This window comes from Hyperolius riggenbachi, chromosome 4 (assembly GCF_040937935.1).
Source record: "Hyperolius riggenbachi isolate aHypRig1 chromosome 4, aHypRig1.pri, whole genome shotgun sequence".
NCBI classification, from domain to species: Eukaryota; Metazoa; Chordata; class Amphibia; order Anura; family Hyperoliidae; genus Hyperolius; species Hyperolius riggenbachi.
In genome coordinates this window covers 409,482,387-409,505,876 of record NC_090649.1, presented here as the reverse complement: position 1 = coordinate 409,505,876, position 23,490 = coordinate 409,482,387, and the positions used below count along the sequence as shown (strand labels likewise).

Here is a 23,490-nt window from a genome sequence, read left to right as displayed (position 1 = left end):
GACTACGAATTAAAGAGTACCTGAGACGGATGAAAAGAAAAGCTTCTTTTTTTTTTTTTTTTTTTTTTTTTTTTTTAATACATACCTGGGGCTTCCTCCAGCCCCCTTCAGGCCAATCCGTTCCTTGCTGCCCTCCTAAACCACCTGGATCTTCTGCTATGAGTCCGGGTAATTCAGCCAGTCAGCACAGTCCAGGCCACGTGCCACTTCTACAGCCAGGCGCATTCTGCACCTGCGCAATAGTGCTGCGCAGGTGTAGTACGATCCCGGCGGCGGAGTGTGTGCATGCGCACTACGCCAGACTGGATCAACTACCTGGACTCATAGCAGAAGATCCAGGTGGTGGAGGAGGACAGCGAGGGACTGATTAGCCTGAAGGGGGCTGGAGGAAGCCCCAGGTATATATAAAACTTTAATTTCATCTGTCTCAGGTTTACTTTGTTACACAGTAGTACTATACTCTACATATGCACTCCCCACAGAGCTGCAGGGAATCCACTAAGAATGTTGTGCACATAGACAACACCTCTGTGTTCAATCACCCATAAACCTGGTTCAGATTGTACATGAAGAATGTATAATAGAGGAGGAGTCTCCTCATTCCCCTGCAGAGCACCTGTATATCACTCTTATGCTGAATACACACGGTTCGTTCCCGCATCGAATGCGCTGCTCGATTCCCGACGAATCGATTATTCCCGAACATTTACGAGCGCATTTCGATGATTTTTAGGTCGATTTCCATGTAAAGTATGGCAAATCGACCTAACGATCCATCGAACCACGAATCTGACATGTCGGAAATAAACAAATCGACGGGAATCGAGCAGCGCATCGACGGGAATAGAGTGCGGGAACGAACTGTGTGTATCCAGCATTACATGTACCCACAGTCACATTGCCTAGGGCCTGATAGATGTTCTTTGTTCCAGTCTGTACCTTTTACAAGTACTCTTACCAAGGACTAGTTTTAGTCTATGACTAAAGGGAATAAATATGGCAGTCTCCATATCCTTCTCACTACAGTTGTCTTTTAAAATTCCTAAGCGTTGGCAGTTAAGAGGCGAATTTCATGTTACATACTTTCAATCAACAAGATTGTAATATGCAAATTAGAGGAGTCAGAGTCGGTGGAATCCTAAACTGAGGAGTCAGAATCTGAGTCGGTGGATTTTTGCCCTGGAAGTGAGCAGGGGTTGTATGGGAAGTGAGCAGGGGGCATGTGGGAAGTGAGTGGGGGTTGTATGGGAAGTGAGCAGAGGGCTGCATGTAAAGTAAGCAGGGGGGTATGTTCATAGCACAACTTGACCGTCACTGCGGTTGTTCGGACTTCCCCCTGGATATCGTACATTAGCCCAGATATGCACTTTGTGACGTTAATTTCTGCCCATTTTCTCACATGCCACAGTCATAGGATAGTTGAGAGGAATATGGGTGGAGTTCGACATCATACACGGTAGAGTGATATATTTGAGTCTAGTTCTGCACAACTGCAGTAAATCCTGGTATACATATCCAATTTTGATGGGACGCTGTTAACTCTTTATCTGCCACTAATTTTTTTTTTTTTTTTTTTTAAGCTAAATGCATTTTCCAGCTATTTTAGGTATACTGGTCTGTATGTGTCTCAGAATGTTTTGCCTCCGTACGTCATGGACGTCTAAAGGTGTATTTTCGCCAAAACTACTTCCTAAGATACGCATTTATATTTATATGTCCACAACGTGCAAATGCAAACATGACGTGCAAATCCTCTAATGACTGCAGTTTAAAGGAGAACTGTAGTGAAAGGTATATGGAGGCTACCATATTGATTTCCTTTTAAGCAATACCAGTTACCTGGCTATCCTGCAGATCCTCTGCCTCCAATACTTTTAGCCCTAGACCCTGAACAAGCATGCAGCAGATCTGGTGTTTGACATTTTTGTAAGATCTGACAAGATACTACTGCAGCCAAATAGATCAGCAGGGCTGCCAGGCAACTGGTATAGCTTAAAAGGAAATCAATATGGCAGCCTCCATATACCTCTCACTACAGTTCTCCTTTAAGGCCCAGCGCACACTGAGCGGTTTTAGGTGTGATCCGTCGGCCGCATCCGCATGTAAATACGCTTGGCTAATGTATTTCAATGGGATGGTGCACACCGGCGGTTTGAGGTTGGTAGCAAACCGCAAACGTGCCTCCTGCTGCACGTTTGCGGTTTGCAGAAGCATTTCTGCCTCAATGTAAAGTATAGGAAAAACGCAAACTGCTCTGAAAAACGCTACTTCAGAGCAGTTTGCCAGGCGTTTTTGTTACAGAAGCTGTTTGGTAACAGCTGTTACTGTAACAATATGTGTAACCTGCTACATAAAAACGCACCCAAAACCACTAGGTATGTTTAGAAAACCTCTCTAAGCATACCTAGAATCGCTCTGAAATCCGCTCCCAAAACCGCTAGCGTATTGCGGTTTTGGTGTGCCCTGGGCCTAAGGGGTTAAACACTTCTATGTAGTATGAGTGCCAACATATTTTGAATATTAACAGATTTTGTAGGTTAGCTCTTATACTACAGGGCAGTGATATTGGTCAGTTATTGGCTAGTCAAAATTGGATGTGTGTATCAGGCTTAACTGTTGGGTTTACACATCTGACACATATTAGGCAGTCTCACTAAGGAGAATGAGTGGAAGCAGGGCTGTGGAGTCGAGGAGTCTGAGTCAGAGCAATTTTGGGTACCCGAAGTTGTAGTCGGTGATTTCATAAACTGAGGAGTCAGGAATCTGAGTCGGATGATTTTGTGTACAAAATCCACAGCCCTGGTAAGTATTACACTAAGGAGTCGGAGTCATTTTGGGTACCCGGAGTTAGAGGTTTCATAAACTGAGGAGTTGGAGTCGGAGGATTTTTGTACCGACTCCACAGCCCTGGCCAGAAGTGTACTTTCATACCATAATACCCTGTATGAGCTCTGACCTGAAGTCAACTGGCCATTCTTTATTCACATACCAACGTGCCCTGATGTTATTGCTTGTGGGGTTAACTGTATCCCTATTTGTCAGCTTACACCCCCAGTTCCCCCAGTAGTTTTATAGTTCTATGAAGTTTGGTGCCTTCCTTTTTTCTATTTTCTTTGTACCTTTTTTATTAGGAAGATAAGAACTGAAGCAATTAAGGCAGGGAGCACACGTTTTTCATGCTTGCAAAATCCCATTACAATGTGAGGCAACAGGATGTCTCATACGTCATGATTTTTGCATTTGGGGGAAAAATTAAAACAAATCCTACAGCATAATGTCGCGCAGCATGGCCTATATGCAATTCCCTTTTCTCTCCTGGGTGATATTTTGACACCTTATCAATAAAATGCTTTTAAATCCACTAGGAAGCCTAAAAATATTCAAAATTATTTTGATCTAACTTTTTTTCACGTTCTTTCTGATACTACTTCAATTGCAGAGTACTGAAAAGTTATTTTATTCAAAAGATGAAAAATTATCTCCTAGGAGAAATCTCCGGAGAAAAAGTGAATAGCATATGTGCCCATGTGCGATTTCTCATTGACACGTGGCAGCTGCTACGCAATGACTTGCATTTAATCAAAACACACGTATGTGGGAAAAACACAGATTTAAGCAGAAACAAGTGTACTCCCTTCCTAAAGAGACATGCTTTGCTTTTGCCTAATAAATCTAATCTTAGGTTTTCTGAACATGTTACTAATGATTATTATTAATTTTTTTTTTTTTTTTTTTTTTTTTTATGCTTTGAATCCCTAGGAATAACCCATGAGATCTTCAGTACTATGGTTAGAAGGGATGTCTTAAAGCTTTCATGAAAATAATTCTTCTGGGCATAGGATTTTCTTCCATGCACGTTAAGGTATCAGTCAGTAGATCACACAGAAAGAGAAACTAAAATGACTGAAAATGACCTTGAGCGGGATCAGCTGAAGCCAAGATCTTTCATGGACCATTCGTGGTCATACTGCGGATCGTCAACAACCCAGCCGAAGTATCGGGCAGCTTGCAAATCTTTATATTCAGATTTTAGCCAGGGTGCTGGTTATGAAAAACATTCAAGAAATCCCCAGAGTTTACAAGAACAGTATTGGGCTTGTGCAATTCCAAGCAGTCCACCACCTTGTCCTGATCGAGGTTCCCCCAGCTGGGACCCAAATAAAGAATACCAGGACTTACTGGATTATACATATCCACTGAATCCAAAGTATTGTCTGGATGAAGATACTGAAACAGACGGCTTTCTGCATGACTCAGGAGTAGATACCGGTAGCTATAATCTGTCATGTGACAGTAAAATCGGTTCTTTTGGCTCTCCTTATCAAGACAATCATGGACTAAAGACTCACAATTTTCTTCATACAAATAGCCTGAGATCACCGTATGCCTTTTCTACCCCTTTATGTAACAGACCTGGTTACCGTAGTTTACGGAACCTCTCAGATTCCTCGAATGTAACATCCCATGGGCACCTCTCGCCTTATGCCGGCAAAGTGGGTCTAGTCAAAGAATCCACAACTTCTTTTTATGGTCCAAAATATAATACATTTAACAAATTGCTATCAGTAGATGTACATGGGTCTTCTACAGAAAGTTTACAGAGGTCAGATCATTTTCTGCCAACAACAGCCGTGTTACCATTGCCAAAGGATCTGGATACTGATGAGGAGTATCTCTCTTTGCCACCAAACCTGAAGGAGCTGGAGATCCTGGCTACACATTTAAAGGAGCTCTCCTTGAATGTAGATCGAGAAGGAAGCACAAACTTTGATCAAGTCAAAGCTTGCAAACGGGCATGGGGTTTGCCAGTCACTGACGTAGATCGGGGATTATGCAGCTCATTGAAGAGCAAAACTACTGATGGTGACGTCAAAGATCAAAGCTATTTCTCAGAACTTTCATCTTGCCAAAACCACAATGGCTCTGAAAGAAGTAGGTTTCCATCTCTAAAGGACATGCTTGATGGGGCTGATTCAATGCTTCTAGGAATGAATGGATGTTCTTCCGTCCAAGACAATAAATCTCTTGTCCAAAGGATTCAGGTAAAAGCTTTACATGTAAATTCATCTTTTATAACTTCCATTTGGAACATTCCTACCTTGTTGGTTTCTGTGAGTCATTGTACTAGTGAATTGGTGTTGCAGGGTACAGTGTTTTTTTTTTTTGTTTGTTTTTTTGACAACTGAAGTGAGAGGGATATGGAGGCTGTCAATTTTATTTCCTTTTAAGCATCTTGCTGATTTAATGCTATGGGCAATTTTTAAAGCCAGTGGTTGCCTATTTAAAAATCAAAAAGTCAGATACTCACCTAAGGAGAGGGAAGGCTCGGTCCTAATGAGCCTTCCCTCTCCTCTTCCGGTGCCCTCGGTGCAGCGCTGGCTCCCCCGTTCGCGTCCGCCGCCGCAGGGACTTCGGAGGTCTTCGGGAGCACTCGGGCTTCCGAAGACGGGCCGCTCCATACTACGCACGCGCAAGTGCGTCATAGAGGGCGCTCGCGCATGCGTAGTATGGAGCGGCCCCGTCCTCGGAAGCCCGAGTGCTCCCGAAAGCTCCCTTCAGCAGCGGAAGTGGCAGTATTTGACCGAACTGGTCGAATACTGTCACAGGGGATCCTGCGCGGGACCGGGCACCGGGAGAGGAGAGGGAAGGCTCATTAGGACCGAGCCTTCCCTCTCCTTAGGTGAGTATCTGACTTTTTGATTTTTATAATGATAAACATTCACTTTAAGAAATCGCATTCTTCAAGTGGGATCACACCCAAAGCATTACATTAGCAAGAGCTTTTCAAATCATAAGAGCTGATAAAAGGCTTAGAAAAGATATTTCAGGCCTACAAGTTGCCTGCTGATCCTCTGCCTCTAATACTTTTAGCCATAGACCCTGAACAAGCATATGCAGATAAGGTGTTTCTGACATTATTGTTAGATCTGACAAGATTAGCTGCATGCTTGTTTCTGGGGTTATTCAGACACTACTGCAGCCAAATAGACCAGCAGGGCTGCCAGGCAATTGGTATTTAAAGCAGGGGTCCCCAACCTTTTCCGGCCCAGGGAAAGTGGCCAAATTTTTCTCCCGGGGGGGGGGGGGGGGGATTTGTGCGGCGGCATAGCTAGCATAGTTGCCTTAGTATAAGGAGGTTTAGTTGCCTCAGTATGGCTAGTATAGTTACCCCAGTATAGCTAGTATAGTGTCCCGGCATAGTGGCCAGTATACAAAACAGACAAAACAGAAGCTGTCACTTCCATCCTTAAAAATTAACTCTTTCAGGCAGCAAAATAAAACAAGTAAAACAGCCTAGTTATTAATATGTTTAATACTATACATACACAAGTTTATATCATCATGTCACATGTCACTTCGGGTACACTTTTTTTTTTTTAGTTACCCATGTGGGTCTTGCATTTTGCTCAGCCTTTTTTCAGTTTGAATCAACCGCTTTCCACTTTTATCATCCACTTTCACTGAAAAAAATAGTCTAGATCAAGGAGGGTGAAAATGTTCTGCCAGGATTTAATTGCTGCTTAAGGGCTCGTACAGACTATTTGCGCTGCCGTGCACATTTTTGTAGCGCACATAGTGTGCGACATGCAAGAACGGCCGAAGGATATAGACAGCCCTTCTACCGTTCCATCATATGTGCTGCGCAGGAGTGTGATGTGCTATCACGCTGCTGCATGCATTTTCAGGAATTGCAGCCCAGATCCCTTTCACTGTGGGGAATGGGATCTGCAGCACATAGTAGCGCAGATGGCGCATGTGTTGCGTTCCGATCACACAGCCATCAGCGCTACATTATGTGAACGAGGCTTGAGTCCACCCTGGGGAGACTTTGTCACTTCCTACTGCTTGTATGGGTGCCAAAGGGCAGGGAAGATCTATATAGAGGCGCAGACAGCAATAAAAGAAACATGTTGTTCCCAGAGTTGGAGTTGTTTTCCCTGTCTATTGTTCCTGTTGAAAATATTACTCTTTCTTCCTATTTCTGTTAGGGGAGGGAGAGTAGACCCCCTCGAATGAGAAGTAGTAGAGCAAGCATCCAGTAATCCAGTGCAGCCCCTCTAGGATTGCTGTGAAAAGAACTATAAAACGCGTGGAGAGAATTGCAGGAGACAGGAAGTAAAAGTGCCCATCTGTGATACAGTCCTGATTGTACAATATTACCACTGCTATGTTGTGAAAGGGTAAACCGTGAGAACATAGTTTGAATGGATGCTTTAAGTAGTCCCTCAAATTATACAGTAGGGGTAAGACTGTACAATCAAGATTGTATCATTAGTGGGCATCTTAAAGGGATACTGTAGGGGGGTCGGGGGAAAATGAGCTGAACTTACCCGGGGCTTCTAATGGTCCCCCACAGACATCCTGTGCCCGTGCAGCCATTCACCGATGCTCCGGCCCCGCCTCCAGTTCACTTCTGGAATTTCTGACTTTAAAGTCAGAAAACCACTGCGCCTGCACGCCCGTGTCCTCGCTCCCGCTGATGTCACCAGGAGTGTACTGCGCAGACACAGACCATACTGGGCCTGCACTGTGTGCTCTTGATGACATCAGCGGGATTGAGGACACGGCAACACAGGCGCAGTGGTTTTCTGACTTTAAAGTCTGAAATTCCAGAAGTGAACCGGAGGCGGGGCCAGAGCATCGGTGTGTGGCTGCGCCAACACAGGATGTCTGCGGGGGACCATTAGAAGCCCCGGGTAACTTCAACTCATTTTCCCCTGACCCCCTTACAGTATACCTTTAAGCAAAATCCTTCAGTAGAGTCAAATGCAGCAATATCACACTGACTGTGGTTCTTACTCTACCTCACTGCATCTAAAGGTGCCCATACATTTTGTGAGCCAATTTTGTGCCCCAACATGTCCACCTGATCAATTTTGAGCCCGAAATACTCGTTTGGGTGCGCAGAAGTCATTTGTTCGCTATAGCAAAGACCAACTGACCTTGGCCAGTGTCTCTTCTAGGAATAAAATACACTGCCAGCATTCTGTGACCTGAAGCATCAGAAATCTGCATTTTTACTTTTCCTGCCCAAACTATTAGTTGCATTTTCTTGAAGATTTCCTTTTATGTACTCAGACTTTTGACCTCAGTTTGATGCAATTAGCATCAGTATGACTGCAAATGTCAGCTGATCAGCTTGTTTACAGTCCACTTCCTAATCACCTGTATAGCTGGTATATAAACAGAAGACTGAACTAAAGTCAAAAGGTCTGTATGCACTGGCCCTCAAAACAACTCTGTGATAAAACGTCAAAAGATTGTGAATGGCTCTCCTGGGTGGTAGCGGTAACCCCCCCCCCCCCCCCCGGTATTTGTGGGAGGAGCCCTAGGGCAAGAAATGCTTGGAGCGCTCTGTGTTCTGCTCACCTTTCCTAGTATACAGGGTGGGAGGAGGCGCCACAGTGTGAGTGTAAACTACCAATTTGGGAATTAATAAGTGACAGTCTTACCTCAATATGGAGGTTAGAGTCATTTATTAGACACCAGAAATAATGAACACGTTTTTTGGGTTTTACCCGCTTTTTCAGGTTAATACAGTGTCTTTTTTAATTTCTGTAGCAAGGGGTAAGGAGCACTCCCTAATTGGTAGTTTACACTCACACGGGTGGCCTCTTCCCAACCTGTATAGTTCATTCCCCCTGTTAGGTGGTTATCCCTGCATTCAATATCCAGTGGACCTTTTCAATTGGAGTCCGGAAGAGGACTTTTCATCTGAGTGGAGACGGTTTCCTTCATGTGCTGTTAAATGTTTTGTTGAACTTTTTTCTGGTTGCCATGTTACATTTTGCATATAGATCAAAAGCCTTCAGCATGGGAAATATGCAGTAACGGGAGAATACCTCACCATGGCAATAGATTGCTGCTCTTTTCCATGGTCCTATCTTTTTATTTGTATTCCTTATTTTATGTGAAAAGTGTTATATGCTTCACTGATTGTCTGGGAAGGTAATTAATAGGTCTGTTTAAAACTGTACTAACCTGTAAGGGTTCTGTATAATTATAAGCTTACAGTATCTTGTTTTTGTATAGAAATTTTGCCAGCAGTTGGGCAAGCTGATACACTGGCTGTACAGTGTGGCAGAAATAACCGACAACTGGACCGCTCCAAAACCCGATGCGGAGAGCATTCAGCTGTCGCTCAGCCTTTACCTGGTAAGCCGTGCATTTCTCAGTATTGATAAATACAGTGTAATGCCAATATAAAGCCACATGGACTCGCTGGTGGGGTGGCTGATAAGGACCACCTCTGCCAAGAATCTAGCATGTGTTTGGAAGTCCTATAATCAGGGCTGGTTCTAGCAACAATTAGGCTCCAGGGCAAAATTAGCCTGTAACAACCCCCCCCCCCCCCCCCCCTCCCAACAGACACTGTGACCAAAAAGCGTCACTAGGGGCCCTTTGTTGCAGCCAAATTTCCCTCCTTGGCCCCTCAGCCGGCTGACCCTTCTTCCCAATCACCTCCCAACTTAACTGAGCTCCCTGGGGCCCCTGCAGAGTCTAAGGCAGTGTAGTGCCTCACTTGCCTGCCAGCACAGGTGAGATGCTACTCTGCCAAAAACTCTGCTGAGGCCCCAGGAAGCAAAAGTTAAGATGGGGGGGGGGGGGAAGACACCTTAGGGGCTCCTACAGGCTCTGGGGCAATTGCCCCCTTTGCCTCTATGGTAGCGCCCGCCCTGCCTCTAACATATCTCTAGTGATGTACATAAAACCCCCAAGACCATTGTGCTCGCCAGAAGCCATTTTGCCATCCCTCCTTCTGCTCCATAGCAACACACGTGGCTAGCCTGTAGGCTAGTGACATATCTGTACGGGTCTCTGCTTTAAGAATCAAGTTCCAATCCCAGCAGGTGACAGGAATTTTACACTTTTACATAGTCAAAGCCATTCAGTGAAAAGTTAGTTAAGGTTCCCATACATCTAGCGCATATAGCACATGGCGTGTGTGACATCACAACACATGCAGTGTGGCAGCCACGTGGGACGTGAGTAAGAAGGAGCAGCTGGATTCGTGGCAGCCGGACAAGTGAGAACATGTTAATACACAGGCACTGGGGGAGGGGGTGTTCACGTTAACATTTGGAGGGACAGCGGCCCGGTTTCCGTCTCGTTTGTCACTCGTCCTCATATCGCACTCTGTTACCACCGCGCACCCAATCAACTATGCCGGCCAGAGATTTTCCGGCTTGCTCAATTGATACATTTGACAGATTTCAGCCCAAAATGGGTTGAATCGTCAATCTAACATACTTATTGCACCACTCACTTTTTTTTTTTTTTTTTTTTTCTCATCCGTTTTCAATAATTATCCAACAAGATAGTTGGTTGGCTGCAAAATCGTTATATGTATGGCCACCTTTAGTCAGCTCACCTCCTCCACATACCTTCTTATCAGATCTACAAGGGTGAGCTGAATGACTCCTAGAAATCAGCCATCTATGATCTATCAACCAGAGGACAGACTTCCCATCTCTAATCAGGCTGGGAGAGGGGAAGGGAAGTAGCAAAATAAATGGAAAACGAGTGAAACCTCTGAAAGCCACTGAATAGAAAAGCACAACTTTCAGAAATAGATAAGCTGCCCAGCTTTCTCTATATGCACCGTACTGACTGTATACGATATTCAATAATTAGAAACTCTTCAGAAAGCTATGAGCCTTATGTGGGTGGGAGTTGGAAAGTTATGGTTGGAGTCACCTCACCCAAGCCTTATTGCTTTGTATACTTGATATGTATTTTTATAGAATGATGCATTATTGATTTTATCATGGTAAAGGGGGCAGCCAGGGCTAAGGAGCAATGGGACTGGGCTGTCCTGTGATTCAGATGGTGCAAGAACTAGAAGAATCAGTACTTGTGGTTTGAAAAATGGTAATTCTACCTTTTCAGTTGTAATGCAACCTAAAGGAAAGCTAAAGCGTAAGAAGTATGGAGGCTACTATCTCTTATTTCCTATAAAATGCAGATTGCATGGCCATCATATTGATCTTCTGGGGAATTCAGTTTCTGAATTGGAACAAGCATGTAGTAGGACCCCTGATCTGCATGCTGTATCTGAGCAAGAGGTTGTTATTATTGGACTTGTATAGCGCCAACATATTACGCAGTGATGGATAATAAATATGGTTACAGGAAATCACGGGTGACAACACGATACAGTTAATAAGCAATAAGATACACAGCACAATACAAAAATACAGGTAATAACACAATGCCAGATCACACACTGGAGTGGTAGTCCTAATAATACAAGTTCACATTATTCTGTGGGTAGAGTGCGCAGTCACGTATGATGCACAAGGAGAGAGGCCCTGCCAAAGGCTTACAAGCTAGAGGGAGGGGGTGGTGACACGAGAAGGGGGGCTGCATCGAAGGGTTCTCTGCAGAGAGAGTAAGGGCAGCGGGGTAGGCCTTGAAGAGATAATAGATGCAGGGCATAACCACAACAAATGGACACTTAGAAATTTGAAGAGGCCTGGCATACCAGATCTTTGTGATGCTGGAACACCTGTAGGTGCTAGAATTTTTGCAAAGATGATCCTAAACGGCTGCCTTGGCCAGTTTCCATCTAGCGTGTACCTAGCTTTAGACACCAGATAACTGTAGTATCTGCCCACTCTGTCATTTCATCTCTGCATGCCATTGTAAAATAATGAAGCCAGACAAATTTTTTTTTTTTTTTCCCCCCTTTTTTTGTTCTTGGAAAAAACGCTTTCAAAGATTGAAACACTGTGGTTTCCTCCTATTTACTTTAGCTTTGAATACGCTGGCTAGTCAACTTCTCAAAACCGGAAGGGCAGGAAACCAGTGGAGCAGTGGCACAACAATGGCTCTAGACACGGATGTGTCTGCTTTTTCCTTATAGCAAGCTGAAAGCAGCTGCTTTGTATGACTCTGCACAGGACAACCTGATGACTTCCGGGAGAGCAGAGAACGTTTATCAGGGGGTCCATGCAGAAGTCTTCACTCACCATGGATTTACTAAGCATGATGTAAACTGGCTAAGCCATGAGAATGGGTGATGGCATCCATACTTGATTTACCTGGATTTCCCGAGTAGTGTTTGGATGGCTGAGGCCCCTGTGCAGCATCCAGGGAACTGTGTGCCTTGCCTTGTTAGTGACTTTAGGCCAGCAGTGTTCTTACATGTGTGATGATAGCTGAGTGTTAATTATTTTCTTCATGTTGCAGAAACTGAAGAAGGATGTAGCCATGCAGAAAACACTGGCTGATGATATTGTGAAGGATGGGGAGTCGCTGGTGAAATGCATGGATGTCAATTCCTCTGGTAAGAGCTAATCTGGCAATAGGCAGGCTGGGGTTAAGTGCCTAGATAGATTCCATGAGTGCAGTCCCTGATGTCTGCAAAGGTCCCATATTATACTGACAACTTTCCACTTCAGCTTTAGTACATTACCCCCTAAAATAACTGAGCTGAGAGTAACGCTGTGTCTGAGCAGTCTTGGTGTTCTGAGCCCACTGCTTCCCACCCTCCTAAATAACTCGTGCCTCCTCCACCCCTCATGGAATAACATCAGGGCTCCGCGCTGTCCAAAACGTCTACCTGGCCCTCCATACCAATGCAAAGCGTGGACATGTGGGTAGGATGAACATGTTGGGGGGGTTGCCAGGCCAAGCAGTGCTACAAATGTGGACACTTCTATTCTGGGATAGCATGAAATCAGAGAAAAGAGCATTTAGAGCAGGCGGCTATGTCAAATATTTTTTTATTTCACAGGTTGTTGTGAAAGATGCATGTTGCCTTAAAGAACACCTGGCCCTGGAGAACTCTGATGGCTACCATACTGACCTCTTTGTGGTGTCCTGGTGGTAGAGCTTTTAGCTGCAATACTGTCTACATCACTGTCCTGCAACAAGTGTGCAGGTTAGGTGCTGTGACATTTGTGGCCTACATACATTTGGTCCAGAGAAGTAACTCAGTGTTCTACCCAGGTGACCAGCAATAACCGCTATGAGAACTAGGACTTGTGGAGAAAAAGAACACAGGGACGCCGGGAGCCCAGTCTGGTGTATTATTGTAGGTTAACCAAAGAACAAGTAGTCAGGTAGAGGTTATACTTGCAAGGCTGGGTTGCAAGGGAGACAACCACTCGTAGTAGCATGTAGGGAGGTACTGGATGTAGTGTGGTGGTCGCAGCTCCAAGAAATAATTCACTCTTTGGAGATCTTTCTCCCGTAGAGGGAGTTCCCCTATCTAAGGGGGACTTGGTTATTGTTAGTTGGTAGGAGGTGCCCAGGAAGAAGAAAGTATATGTAATCTGCACAGACTAAAAAAGGAATCCGGGAGTAAAGAGATCCCACCTTAAATGAGTAGCTCTCACTTATAGGTTAATTCAATAGATCTTAACTTTATTGAACACTTGTAAGAGAAGCATTTCATGGCGTAAGCCACTTCCTCAGGTCGAGTATTGTGCCATCATGAAATCTATTAAAAATCTGTAGTACTGCGGTTCCACAAGCCAGCGACTGGTGCCCTCAGGCCTCCCCTGAGATTGGCGTGTTCAAATCTGACAGAGAAAATCTCATAGTGTATGGGCACCATTTGGAAGAAAATTCTCCTAACTTGCATATCTCCACAGATCTAGGGGGGAAAAACATTTAGCTAGTTGTTCCCACTAACTGTTGACTAGTCATTGGCTGCATCGCTTTCCTAGATCACTGGAGATTTGCATGTTAGAAGAATACTCTGCTCAGCTGTGCAAGACAGTAAAGTGTTCAAGTGAGAAGAACATGGAGGCTGCCATAGTGTCTTAAGTGTATCTGAGGCAAACCTCAGGTCAATAGTGAAATAATTGGGAAGCCTCTGGATCCTGTAGAGGCTTCCCATGCCATTGTACAGTCCCCTGTTTTTGTGCATGCCCCCCCAAAGGAATCCAGCGAGGTCTTGGCTGATTCCATGCTAGCTCTTCCAGCATGTACCCAGCTGTAATGTGCCTGCTCGAGCATAACCGCCCCTGCCGTCTTACTGTGCAGGCATGGCTGTGTTCATGCATGAAGGGGAGTGCGGTCGTGATGTGCCGGACGGTCCCGGGAAGCCACTGGAGGATCCAGAGGCGTCCCTTTTTGATTTTTTTTTTTTTTTTTTTTTTTCCGCTGAGTTCACCTCGGGTTCTCTTTAAGGTGCCCATACATAGTACAGTAGGTAGGTGTAGTGGATGGCACCCTTTCCTTGCATCTTTGGGTCCCAGGCTTGAATCCTGGCCAGGACATGTTCGCACTGTGTTTGTGTGGGTTTCCTCTGGGCACTCTGGTTTCCTCCCACATCCCAAAAACATACATATAAGTTAATTGGCTTCCCCCCAAATTGGCCCTTAATTACAATGAACATATGACTATGGTAGGGATTCGATTAATGACAAGACTGTGTATATTTTGTAAAGCGCTGTGGAAGATATTGGCCCTATATAAACTAAATAACTTCTCAATTTCCTCATTGATTCTCTACAAAATTTTCCTGTTTGATCTTCAGTGAATTAATTCCCCCAGAATGTCTGATCGACTTTTGGTCGGAATATCTAGGTCGATTGGTGGTAGGAGCAGTGATAAATTCATGGCCCATAGCGTTGTACTGCACTGTTTAACCACTTCAGTACCACAGGTTTTTTATTTCACCTCACGCTCCCTCCTATTCATTTCCCAATAACTTTATCGCTACTTATCACACCGAAATGATCTATCTATTTTCTACGGAACAAACTAGGCTTTTTTTGGGGGGCAGGAGAAGAAAAAAAAATCACCATTTCTCAGCTTTCAGCCATTGTAGTTTAAAAAGAAAATGTGATATTGATGATGAAACCGACACATCTTATTTACCCATTTGTCCTGGTTATTACAACATTTAAATTGTCTCCCAAGTACAATGTATGGCGATATTTTGTTTGGTAATAAAGGTGTGGCTTTTTTCTTTTTTTTTTTTTTTTTTTTAATATACTAGAACAATTACAAGCCTTTTCTTTACAAAAGCAACAGTAATATACCCTCATGACATACAAGTCCCTAAGGTAACTTTTTATGTAGTGTTTTTTTTTTTTTTTTTAACTTATGTAATTTTTGTTTTTTCTATAGGGTAAGGGTGGAAGGAGTTAGAAAAATTAAATACATTTTAACTATTTTTTTTATTTTTTTTTTATCTGAAAGCGTACTTTGGGTTCTATTTTTACTTTTTGGCCACAAGATAGTGCTGCACTAACTTCTGTGTTCCTTAAATAGAACACGGAACCAAAGTGTTTTATGTAGGTTTTTTGTTTTTCTTTCAATCAGAGCCTGTGCTGCTGCCGGAGGCTCTGATTTATCTCAAGCAGGGTGATGGGGTTTGGGAATAGCTGTTTCCCATTCCCCCGATCACGGAAAGAAAGCATTGCGGTGAAGGCGAACGGGAGATGAGCGATGATTGAGTGGCGGTAAGTAAACCGTACGCATATCTACGCCTTTGAGCTTGAAGTGAAGTATAATGGGGCGTAAATATGCATAGCAAGGGTGCTGATGTGGTAAAATTCGGCATAGTGAATTTAAGATACTCCGTCCGCCGCTGTTCAGCATTAGAACTAGCGGACAGGGTCAGGAGGAGCTCACTGCCCTGCGTGTCACATTGCACTTCATGTGACTCTGATACTTCCTCCTTTTGATTTGGAAGGAGGAAATACCGGAGTCATGTGAAATGCAACTTGACACGCAGGTCAATGAATGCCTCCTGACCCTGTCTCCTTGTTCGAATGCTGCAACAGCGGATGGGATTTTGCCCCCGACGCAACAAATCAACGGAACAAATCGCATCTGTTCAGCTTTACCATTGCAATGGTGACATGCCTAGTACGTGTGTGCGAGGCTTTACCACTTGGACAAAGTAAAGGTGCCCAAACCTCTATTGACTTAGCCCCCGATCGACCATCTGATAATTATAGAATCGGAGAAAAATAGGGCGAGCCAAGTGCATGCCCGATCAACAATGCGAACAATTTCAGGCCGAGCATATCGATCGGACATACTGCAAGATGTCGGCTGTTGTGGTAAATCGGGTGTGCGGTGGTAATGGCGAGCAATATCCGGATGCAGGTGGGCAATTAAGCCCCGGACGCTGCGCCCCCCCCCCCCCCCTTATGTCGCTTGTTCCAGGCCCCATCTGCCGTCTATTATGTGTCACATTGCACTTCATGTGCAATGTGACACATTTTGTCACCCTCGTACGCGGCGGAACGAGGGTGATAAAACCCGCGTTCGGCCGCGGGAATGCAGCGGTTTAGGTCTGGCAAGGATCCTTAAAGTAAATACGAAGTAACAACCGTTTTTTAAATCTGCTTCAGACTCTTTTTAAGGCAGGTGTGAGCATAGGAGACGAAGAGGTTACTTACCCAGAAGTCCGCCGGGCTCCTATGCGTATCACTCCACTCACACGTGACCTATGGGATGCACTTTCTCCTTCAAGCCGGAAGTGAGGTAGGGAGTCGTGGAACGCGTCCAACAGGTCATGTGTTAGTGGTGTGATATGCATAGAAGCCCCATGGACTTCTGGGTAAGTAACCCCTCGTCTCCCATGCTCACACCTGCCTTAATTAACCTTCATTACAATTTCAAATGCGAGTGGCCGTATACTCGAAAGCCCATCTCTGGTGATCAGCACAAAGTTTGGGTAAGGTAAGGAAAGGTTAATTAAACTTTTGCATAATGGTAGCACAGCACCACAACATACTGACTGGCTCTGTCCATTGTGTGTAGGCAGCAGCTGATCTCTATCAGAAGCTGCAGAGCAAGTACAGAGGAATCCTAGCATAATCCTCACCTGAGAAGCCATTACTGTCAGCTTATGAAGCTAATGCTTGGTAAACATGAGTTGCAGCATAGCTGGTCAGGGAGTCAGGCTGTGTTTACTGAGACACATAATGGATTATGAGTAAAGGTATGTTGTGCTTCCTGGTGGTGCTACAGTAACATTTTTGTAACCTCTCATTAGTTTTGAAGGACACCCTGGAATTAATTTCGAAACAATCTGGAGAGCTGGAGAGACATACTGAGCGGCTGTATGCCTCTGTGCTTGAAGCTATGGATACCATCACTGACAGAGGCTTGGGGAGGAACAGTAACCCAAAACATCCAGTTCCCTTGGAGATGAAGTCCAGTTAGGTAAGAAACAGCAGAAGTAAGAGTGTCCTGTGTCACATGATACTGCAGCCCAGGAAAGAAGACGCACATTACTCATGTTTATTCACAGTGAGGGACTAGCTATGCCAGCACTACACCAAGTGTGACTAATGCCTGGTACACACCATGCAATTTCCTGTCACAGCAACGGATCGAATCTATCATTTCTGACAGATCTGATTTTCTGATCGCTTCTGTACAAAATCAATCAGTAAAATGATCGGACCTGTCGGAAATTGATATGACCTGTTGATCTAACAGGAAATTGCATGGTGTGTACCAGGTAGTGCAGTTTCTAGGCTAAATTGCATCCAGGTCGAGGGTGTAAAAATTGCACCCCCGTAGTTTTGCGAACCCTTACTCTTTTTGGGGGCAGTCACAGGTCACAAGTAGATCTGCCTACTTACTAGTGACCAGCCTCTCATCCAGGAGGAAGCCGGGACCAGGAATACACACAGACGAAGAGAGCCCAGAAAGCGGACTCCTCCATGGGCGCCGTGCACTGACAGCCTGCAGTACTGCTACAGGACATCAGGTGTCATCATGCGCTGGTGACATGACAGGAGGAGTCAAGGAAGGTGATCACGCTGGTAATGTTCATTCTTCTTCCAGTTGGCAGTTATGTCCTTCGGTCCTGGTATATATATTTATTATATTTCTCAAAAAATTAGCATATTGTGATAAAGTTCATTATTTTCTGTAATGTACTAATAAACATTAGACTTTCATATATTTTAGATTCAAATACACACAACTGAAGTAGTTCATGCCTTTTTATTATTTTAATATTGATAATTTGGGGATACAGCTCATGAAAACCCAAATTTCCAATCTCAAAAAATTACCATATTTCATCCGACCAATAAAAGAAAAGTGTTTTTAAAACAAAAAAAAGTCAACCTTCAAATAATTATGTACAGTTATGCACTCAATACTTGGTCGGGAATCCTTTTGCAGCAATGACTGCTTCAATGCGGCGTGGCATGGAGGCAATCAGCCTGTGGCACTGCTCAGGTGTTATGGAGGCCCAGGATACTTCGATAGCGGCCTTAAGCTCATCCAGAGTGTTGGGTCTTGCGTCTCTCAACTTTCTCTTCACAATATCCCACAGATTCTCTATGGGGTTAAGGTCAGGAGAGTTGGCAGGCCAATTGAGCACAGTAATACCATGGTCAGTAAACCATTTGCCAGTGGTTTTGGCACTGTGAGCAGGTGCCAGGTCGTGCTGAAAAATGAAATCTTCATCTCCATAAAGCTTTTCAGCAGATGTAAGCATGAAGTGCTCCAAAATCTCCTGATAGCTAGCTGCATTGACCCTGCCCTTGATAAAACACAGTGGACCGACACCAGCAGCTGACATGGCACCCCAGACCATCAGTGACTGTGGGTACTTAACACTGGACTTCAGGCATTTTGGCATTTCCCTCTCCCCAGTCTTCCTTCAGACTCTGGCACCTTGATTTCCGAATGACATGTAAAAGTTGCTTTCATCCGAAGAAAGTACTTTGGACCACTGAGCAACAGTCCAGTGCTGCTTCTCTGTAGCCCAGGACAGGCGCTTCTGCCGCTGTTTCTGGTTCAAAAGTGGGTTCATGCTTCCATCTGCTGAAAAACTTTATGGAGATGAAGATTTCATTTTTCAGCATGGCCTGGCACCTGCTCACAGTGCCAAAACCACTGGTAAATGGTTTACTGACCATGGTATTACTGTGCTCAATTGGCCTGCCAACTCTCCTGACCTGAACCCCATAGGGAATCTGTGGGATATTGTGAAGAGAAAGTTGAGAGACGCAAGACCCAACACTCTGTATGAGCTTAAGGCCGCTATCGAAGCATCCTGGGCCTCCATACACCTGAGCAGTGCCACAGGCTGATTGCCTCCATGCCACGCCGCATTGAAGCAGTCATTTCTGCAAAAGGATTCCCGACCAAGTACTGAGTGCATAACTGAACATAAAAAAAAAAAGTCAACCTTCAAATAATTGTTTTAAAAACACTTTTTTCTTTTATTGGTCGGATGAAATATGCTAATTTTTTGAGATAGGAAATTTGGGTTTTCATGAGCTGTATCCCAAAATCATCAATATTAAAACAATAAAAGGCATGAACTACTTAAGCTGTGTGTATTTGAATCTAAAATATATGAAAGTCTGTTTATCAGTACATTACAGAAAATAATGAACTTTATCACAATTGTGTATGTGTATTATAACTTACAGCAGGCAGAAGCCTCTCATCCCGACTGGGGCGATCTGCTGAGGCAGGATTGTGGTGCTTGCTAGGACAACTACCACACAGGCTCCCAGGATCACAAATAGAAACAAAATTGCAAAACAATTGCATGTGGTCATGTTTTTTTTTTTTTTTTTTTAACTGTCCCAAAATATTAAATTATGGTGGAGGAGAAACTAGGTAGTATTTGTTGTATTTTCTATTTCTAATGTTGTGGGTATAATATGAGCAAAGGTTGTTTTTTGTTTTGTTTTAGTTTTTTTTTTTGGTTGCTTCTTTTTAAAGAGAACCTGAACTGAAAATAAAAAGTCAAAATAACCATACACAGGTCATACTTGCCTCCCGTGTAGTCTACTCCTCATTCTCTTTTCTCCTCTCCTGCGTCCCATTTGTCCACTGTGATCAATGGAATTCTCTGTCCTCCATTTTAAAAATGGCCATTACCCCATAACCGCTTCCTGGTCAGCACACTGTTAAACTGTTATTTTACCTACTTGAGCCGTAGGGAAACATGGACATTACCTTGCACATTGTAACTGACAGCTGCTGATATATAACTGACTGCAACTGGTATATTTCAGTTCTGACAAAATATTGTCAGAGCTGGAAGGAATCACTGTAAGAAGAAAATGGTGAGCTTCTGAGAGGAACTTACGATAAGGTTAGTATGTAATATTCATTTGCAGCTATGTAATGTTTATTTTAAATTTTACTTGCTTAAGGTTCCCTTTAAGGTGATTTTTGCACTTTCTCACCCGCAATTATCGAAGCAACACTGCTCTATATTTACCTTATAGACTCAGACTCCTGCTAATCTGGCCCTCACTCCTATGCTAGCACGAATGCTCCCGTGCCTGCTCAGTGGACGGCTTGGACTTACTTGAAGAGGAGCACGGCCCCGATCATATTACGAACGATCACTTATCAGTAATCTTTGGAGGGCATGTGCTCTGCGACGTGGGACTGGAGGATGTTGTGGGAAGACTCATCAGGATGCAGAGGCTTCACTCTCCTTGGGTAAGTATCTGATCTTTGCACCTGAGCTATAGTTTTGGGTACACATTAATCTCTTGAGGACTAACACCCCCCCCCCCCCCCCCTTTAGTGACCAGGCGATTTTGAGTAAAATTGGCCACTGCAGCTTTAAGGCCAAGCTGCAGGGCCGCACAACACTGCACACAAGTGATTTCCCCCCCCCCCCCCTTTTCTCCCCACCAACAGAGCTCTCTGTTGGTGGGGTCTGATCACTCCCCCCTATGTTGTTGTGTTTTTTGTTTTGTTTTTTTTATAAATATTATTGTATGTGTTTAAAAAAAAACACGCTTTAACTACCTTCCCTCCCTCCCCACAGCCAGCCAATTACTGCGATCGGTTGTCATAGGCTTCTGCCTATGAGAGCCGATCGCTCTCTTGTCCCCCAGGGGGACAGCCGTGTCACACGGCTGTCCCCAGTGCAGCGCTGCTGCTGATCGCAGCGCTGCACAGTCTAAATAGATGGCGATTAGTCTCCCGAGTGGCAATAGACGCTCGGAGACCGAAGGTGGGGCGGAACTCCGCTCCCCCAAGCAGGAGATGCGTGCGCAGCCTGCGTGCGATCTCCTGCAAAACAGAGCCCCAGGACTTTACGTCAATTGGCGTTAGGCGGTCCTGGGGCTGCGGCCACGCCCATCGGCGTGACGTGGTCGGCAAAAAGGTTAAGCTCTCTTATTCCTTGACGGAATAATGTAAAAGTAATTGGAAATAGCTGTGTGGGAATGTCTATTCTTCTTAAAGGGAAGGTTCAGGGAGGGTGGGTTAAAAATAAAAATCAAATTCCACTTACCTGGGGCTTCCTCCAGCCCGTGGCAGGCAGGAGGTGCCCTCGCCGCCGCTCCGCAGGCTCCCGGTGGTCTCCGGTGGCGCGCCCGACCTGGCCAGGCCGGCTGCCAGGTCGGGCTCTTCTGCGCTCCAAGGCCCGGAACTTCTGCATCCCACGCCGGCGCTCTGACGTCATCGGACGTCCTCCGGGCTCTACTGCGCATGCGCAGTAGAGCCCGGAAGACGTCCGATGACGTCAGAGCGCCGGCGTGGGACGCAGAAGTTCCGGGCCTTGGAGCGCAGAAGAGCCCGACCTGGCAGCCGGCCTGGCCAGGTCGGGCGCGCCACCGGGAGCCTGCGGAGCGGCGGCGAGGGCACCTCCTGCCTGCCACGGGCTGGAGGAAGCCCCAGGTAAGTGGAATTTGATTTTTATTTTTAACCCACCCTCCCTGAACCTTCCCTTTAAACATCAATAGCCACCCAACTGACACGTGACATAAGATAAACTTGGGTACATATAGTACTAGCTCTAATAGGAAATGTATATTTCTGTCTTCCTGTACAGCAAGTGTTAAAAGGACCCTGAGCAGTAAAAAAAAAAAGTCTGGACTTACCTAGCCTGCGAACTCCTCTGGCATACTCTTCCTTAGGATCCCTGCACACTGCATGCGATGCCGTTTTTTTTTTTTTTTTGTTTGTTTTTTTATTTGGTTTTTACATCCGATTCCGATTTTTAATCGTTACTGCATGCTGCATTTTTTTCCCTCTGTTTTTCTGTTGATTGCATTCAGGGAAAATTGGGATTGCAAATCGGAAACGGAATTGGAAAACTGATTTTCAGTGTGCAGGGAACCTTAGTCCTGCAGACGGCTCCGGTAATCCGTGCTGGTGCCGCCCTGTCGTGCCATCACGCCGGTTGCCATAAGTGTCCTGTGCATGCAGGGGTCTCTAAAGACTGAACCGTGCAGGACGATCGGAACGTACAGTGGAGGAAATAATTATTTGACCCCTCACTGATTTTGTAAGTTTGTCCAATGACAAATAAATTAAAAGTCTCAGAACAGTATCATTTCAATGGTAGGTTTATTTTAACAGTGGCAGATAGCACATCAAAAGGAAAATCGAAAAAATAACCTTAAATAAAAGATAGCAACCGATTTGCCTTTCATTGAGTGAAATAAGTTTTTGAACCCTCTAACAATAAAAGACTTAATACTTAGTGGAAAAACCCTTGTTTGCAAGCACAGAGGTCAAACGTTTCTTGTAATTGATGACCAAGTTTGCACACATTTTGGGAGAAATGTTGGTCCATCCCTTTTTTCAGATCATCTCTAAATCCCTAAGGTTTCGAGGCTGTCTCTCTGCAACTCGGAGCTTGAGCTCCCTCCATAGGTTTTCTATTGGATTAAGGTCCGGAGACTGACTAGGTCACTCCATGACCTTGATGTGCTTCTTCTTGAGCCACTCCTTTGTTGCCTTTGCTGTATGTTTTGGGTTATTGTCGTGCTGGAACACCCATCCATGACCCATTTTCAGTTTCCTGGCAGAGGGAAGGAGGTTGTCGTTCAGGATTTCACGATACATGGCTCCGTCCATTTTCCCGTTAATGCGATTAAGTTGTCCTGTGCCCTTAGCAGAAAAAAACCCCAAAAGCAAAATGTTTCCACCCCCATGCTTGAAGGTGGGGACGGTGTTTTGGGGGTCATAGGCAGCATTTTTCTTCCTCCAAACACAGCGAGTTGAGTTAATGCCAAAGAGCTCTATTTTGGTCTCATCAGACCACAGCACCTTCTCCCAGTCACTCACAGAATCATTCAGGTGTTCATTGGCAAACTTCAGACGGGCCTGCACATATGCCTTCTTGAGCAGGGGGACCTTGAGAGCCCTGCAGGATTTTAATCCATTGCGGTGTAATGTGTTGCCAATGGTTTTCTTGGTGACTGTGGTCCCTGCTAATTTGAGGTCATTCACTAACTCCTCCCGTGTAGTTCTAGGATGCTTTTTCACCTTTCTCAGGACCAATGACGCGATTATTTTCTGGTGAATGCTGCGCACATAGCGATTATTGATTTCATGAGCAAAGAGGTGAGATCTTGCGTGGAGCCCCAGAGCGAGGTCGATTGATGGTCATTTTGTGCTCCTTCCATTTTCGAACAATCGCACCAACAGTTGTCACCTTCTCTCCCAGCTTCTTGCTAATGGTTTTGTAGCCCATTCCAGCCTTGTGCAGGTCTACAATTTTGTCTCTGACATCCATGGACAGCTCTTTGGTCTTTCCCATGTTGGAGAGTTTGGAGTCTGCTT

At 44.8% G+C, this 23,490-nt stretch overlaps 1 protein-coding gene across 1 annotated transcript in view; it reads left to right on the top strand.

The window, feature by feature from the left end:
* Positions 1–23,490, top strand: part of CEP68 (centrosomal protein 68) — a 46,574-nt gene that overhangs the window by 11,897 nt on the left and 11,187 nt on the right. Inside the window, exons 2-5 of the mRNA XM_068232326.1 lie at positions 3,760–5,042; positions 9,034–9,156; positions 12,193–12,289; positions 16,970–17,139. Of these exons, the coding sequence (XP_068088427.1) occupies positions 3,900–5,042; positions 9,034–9,156; positions 12,193–12,289; positions 16,970–17,139 (1,533 nt within the window). The 5' untranslated portion in view covers positions 3,760–3,899. The remainder of the gene's footprint in view (positions 1–3,759; positions 5,043–9,033; positions 9,157–12,192; positions 12,290–16,969; positions 17,140–23,490) is intronic.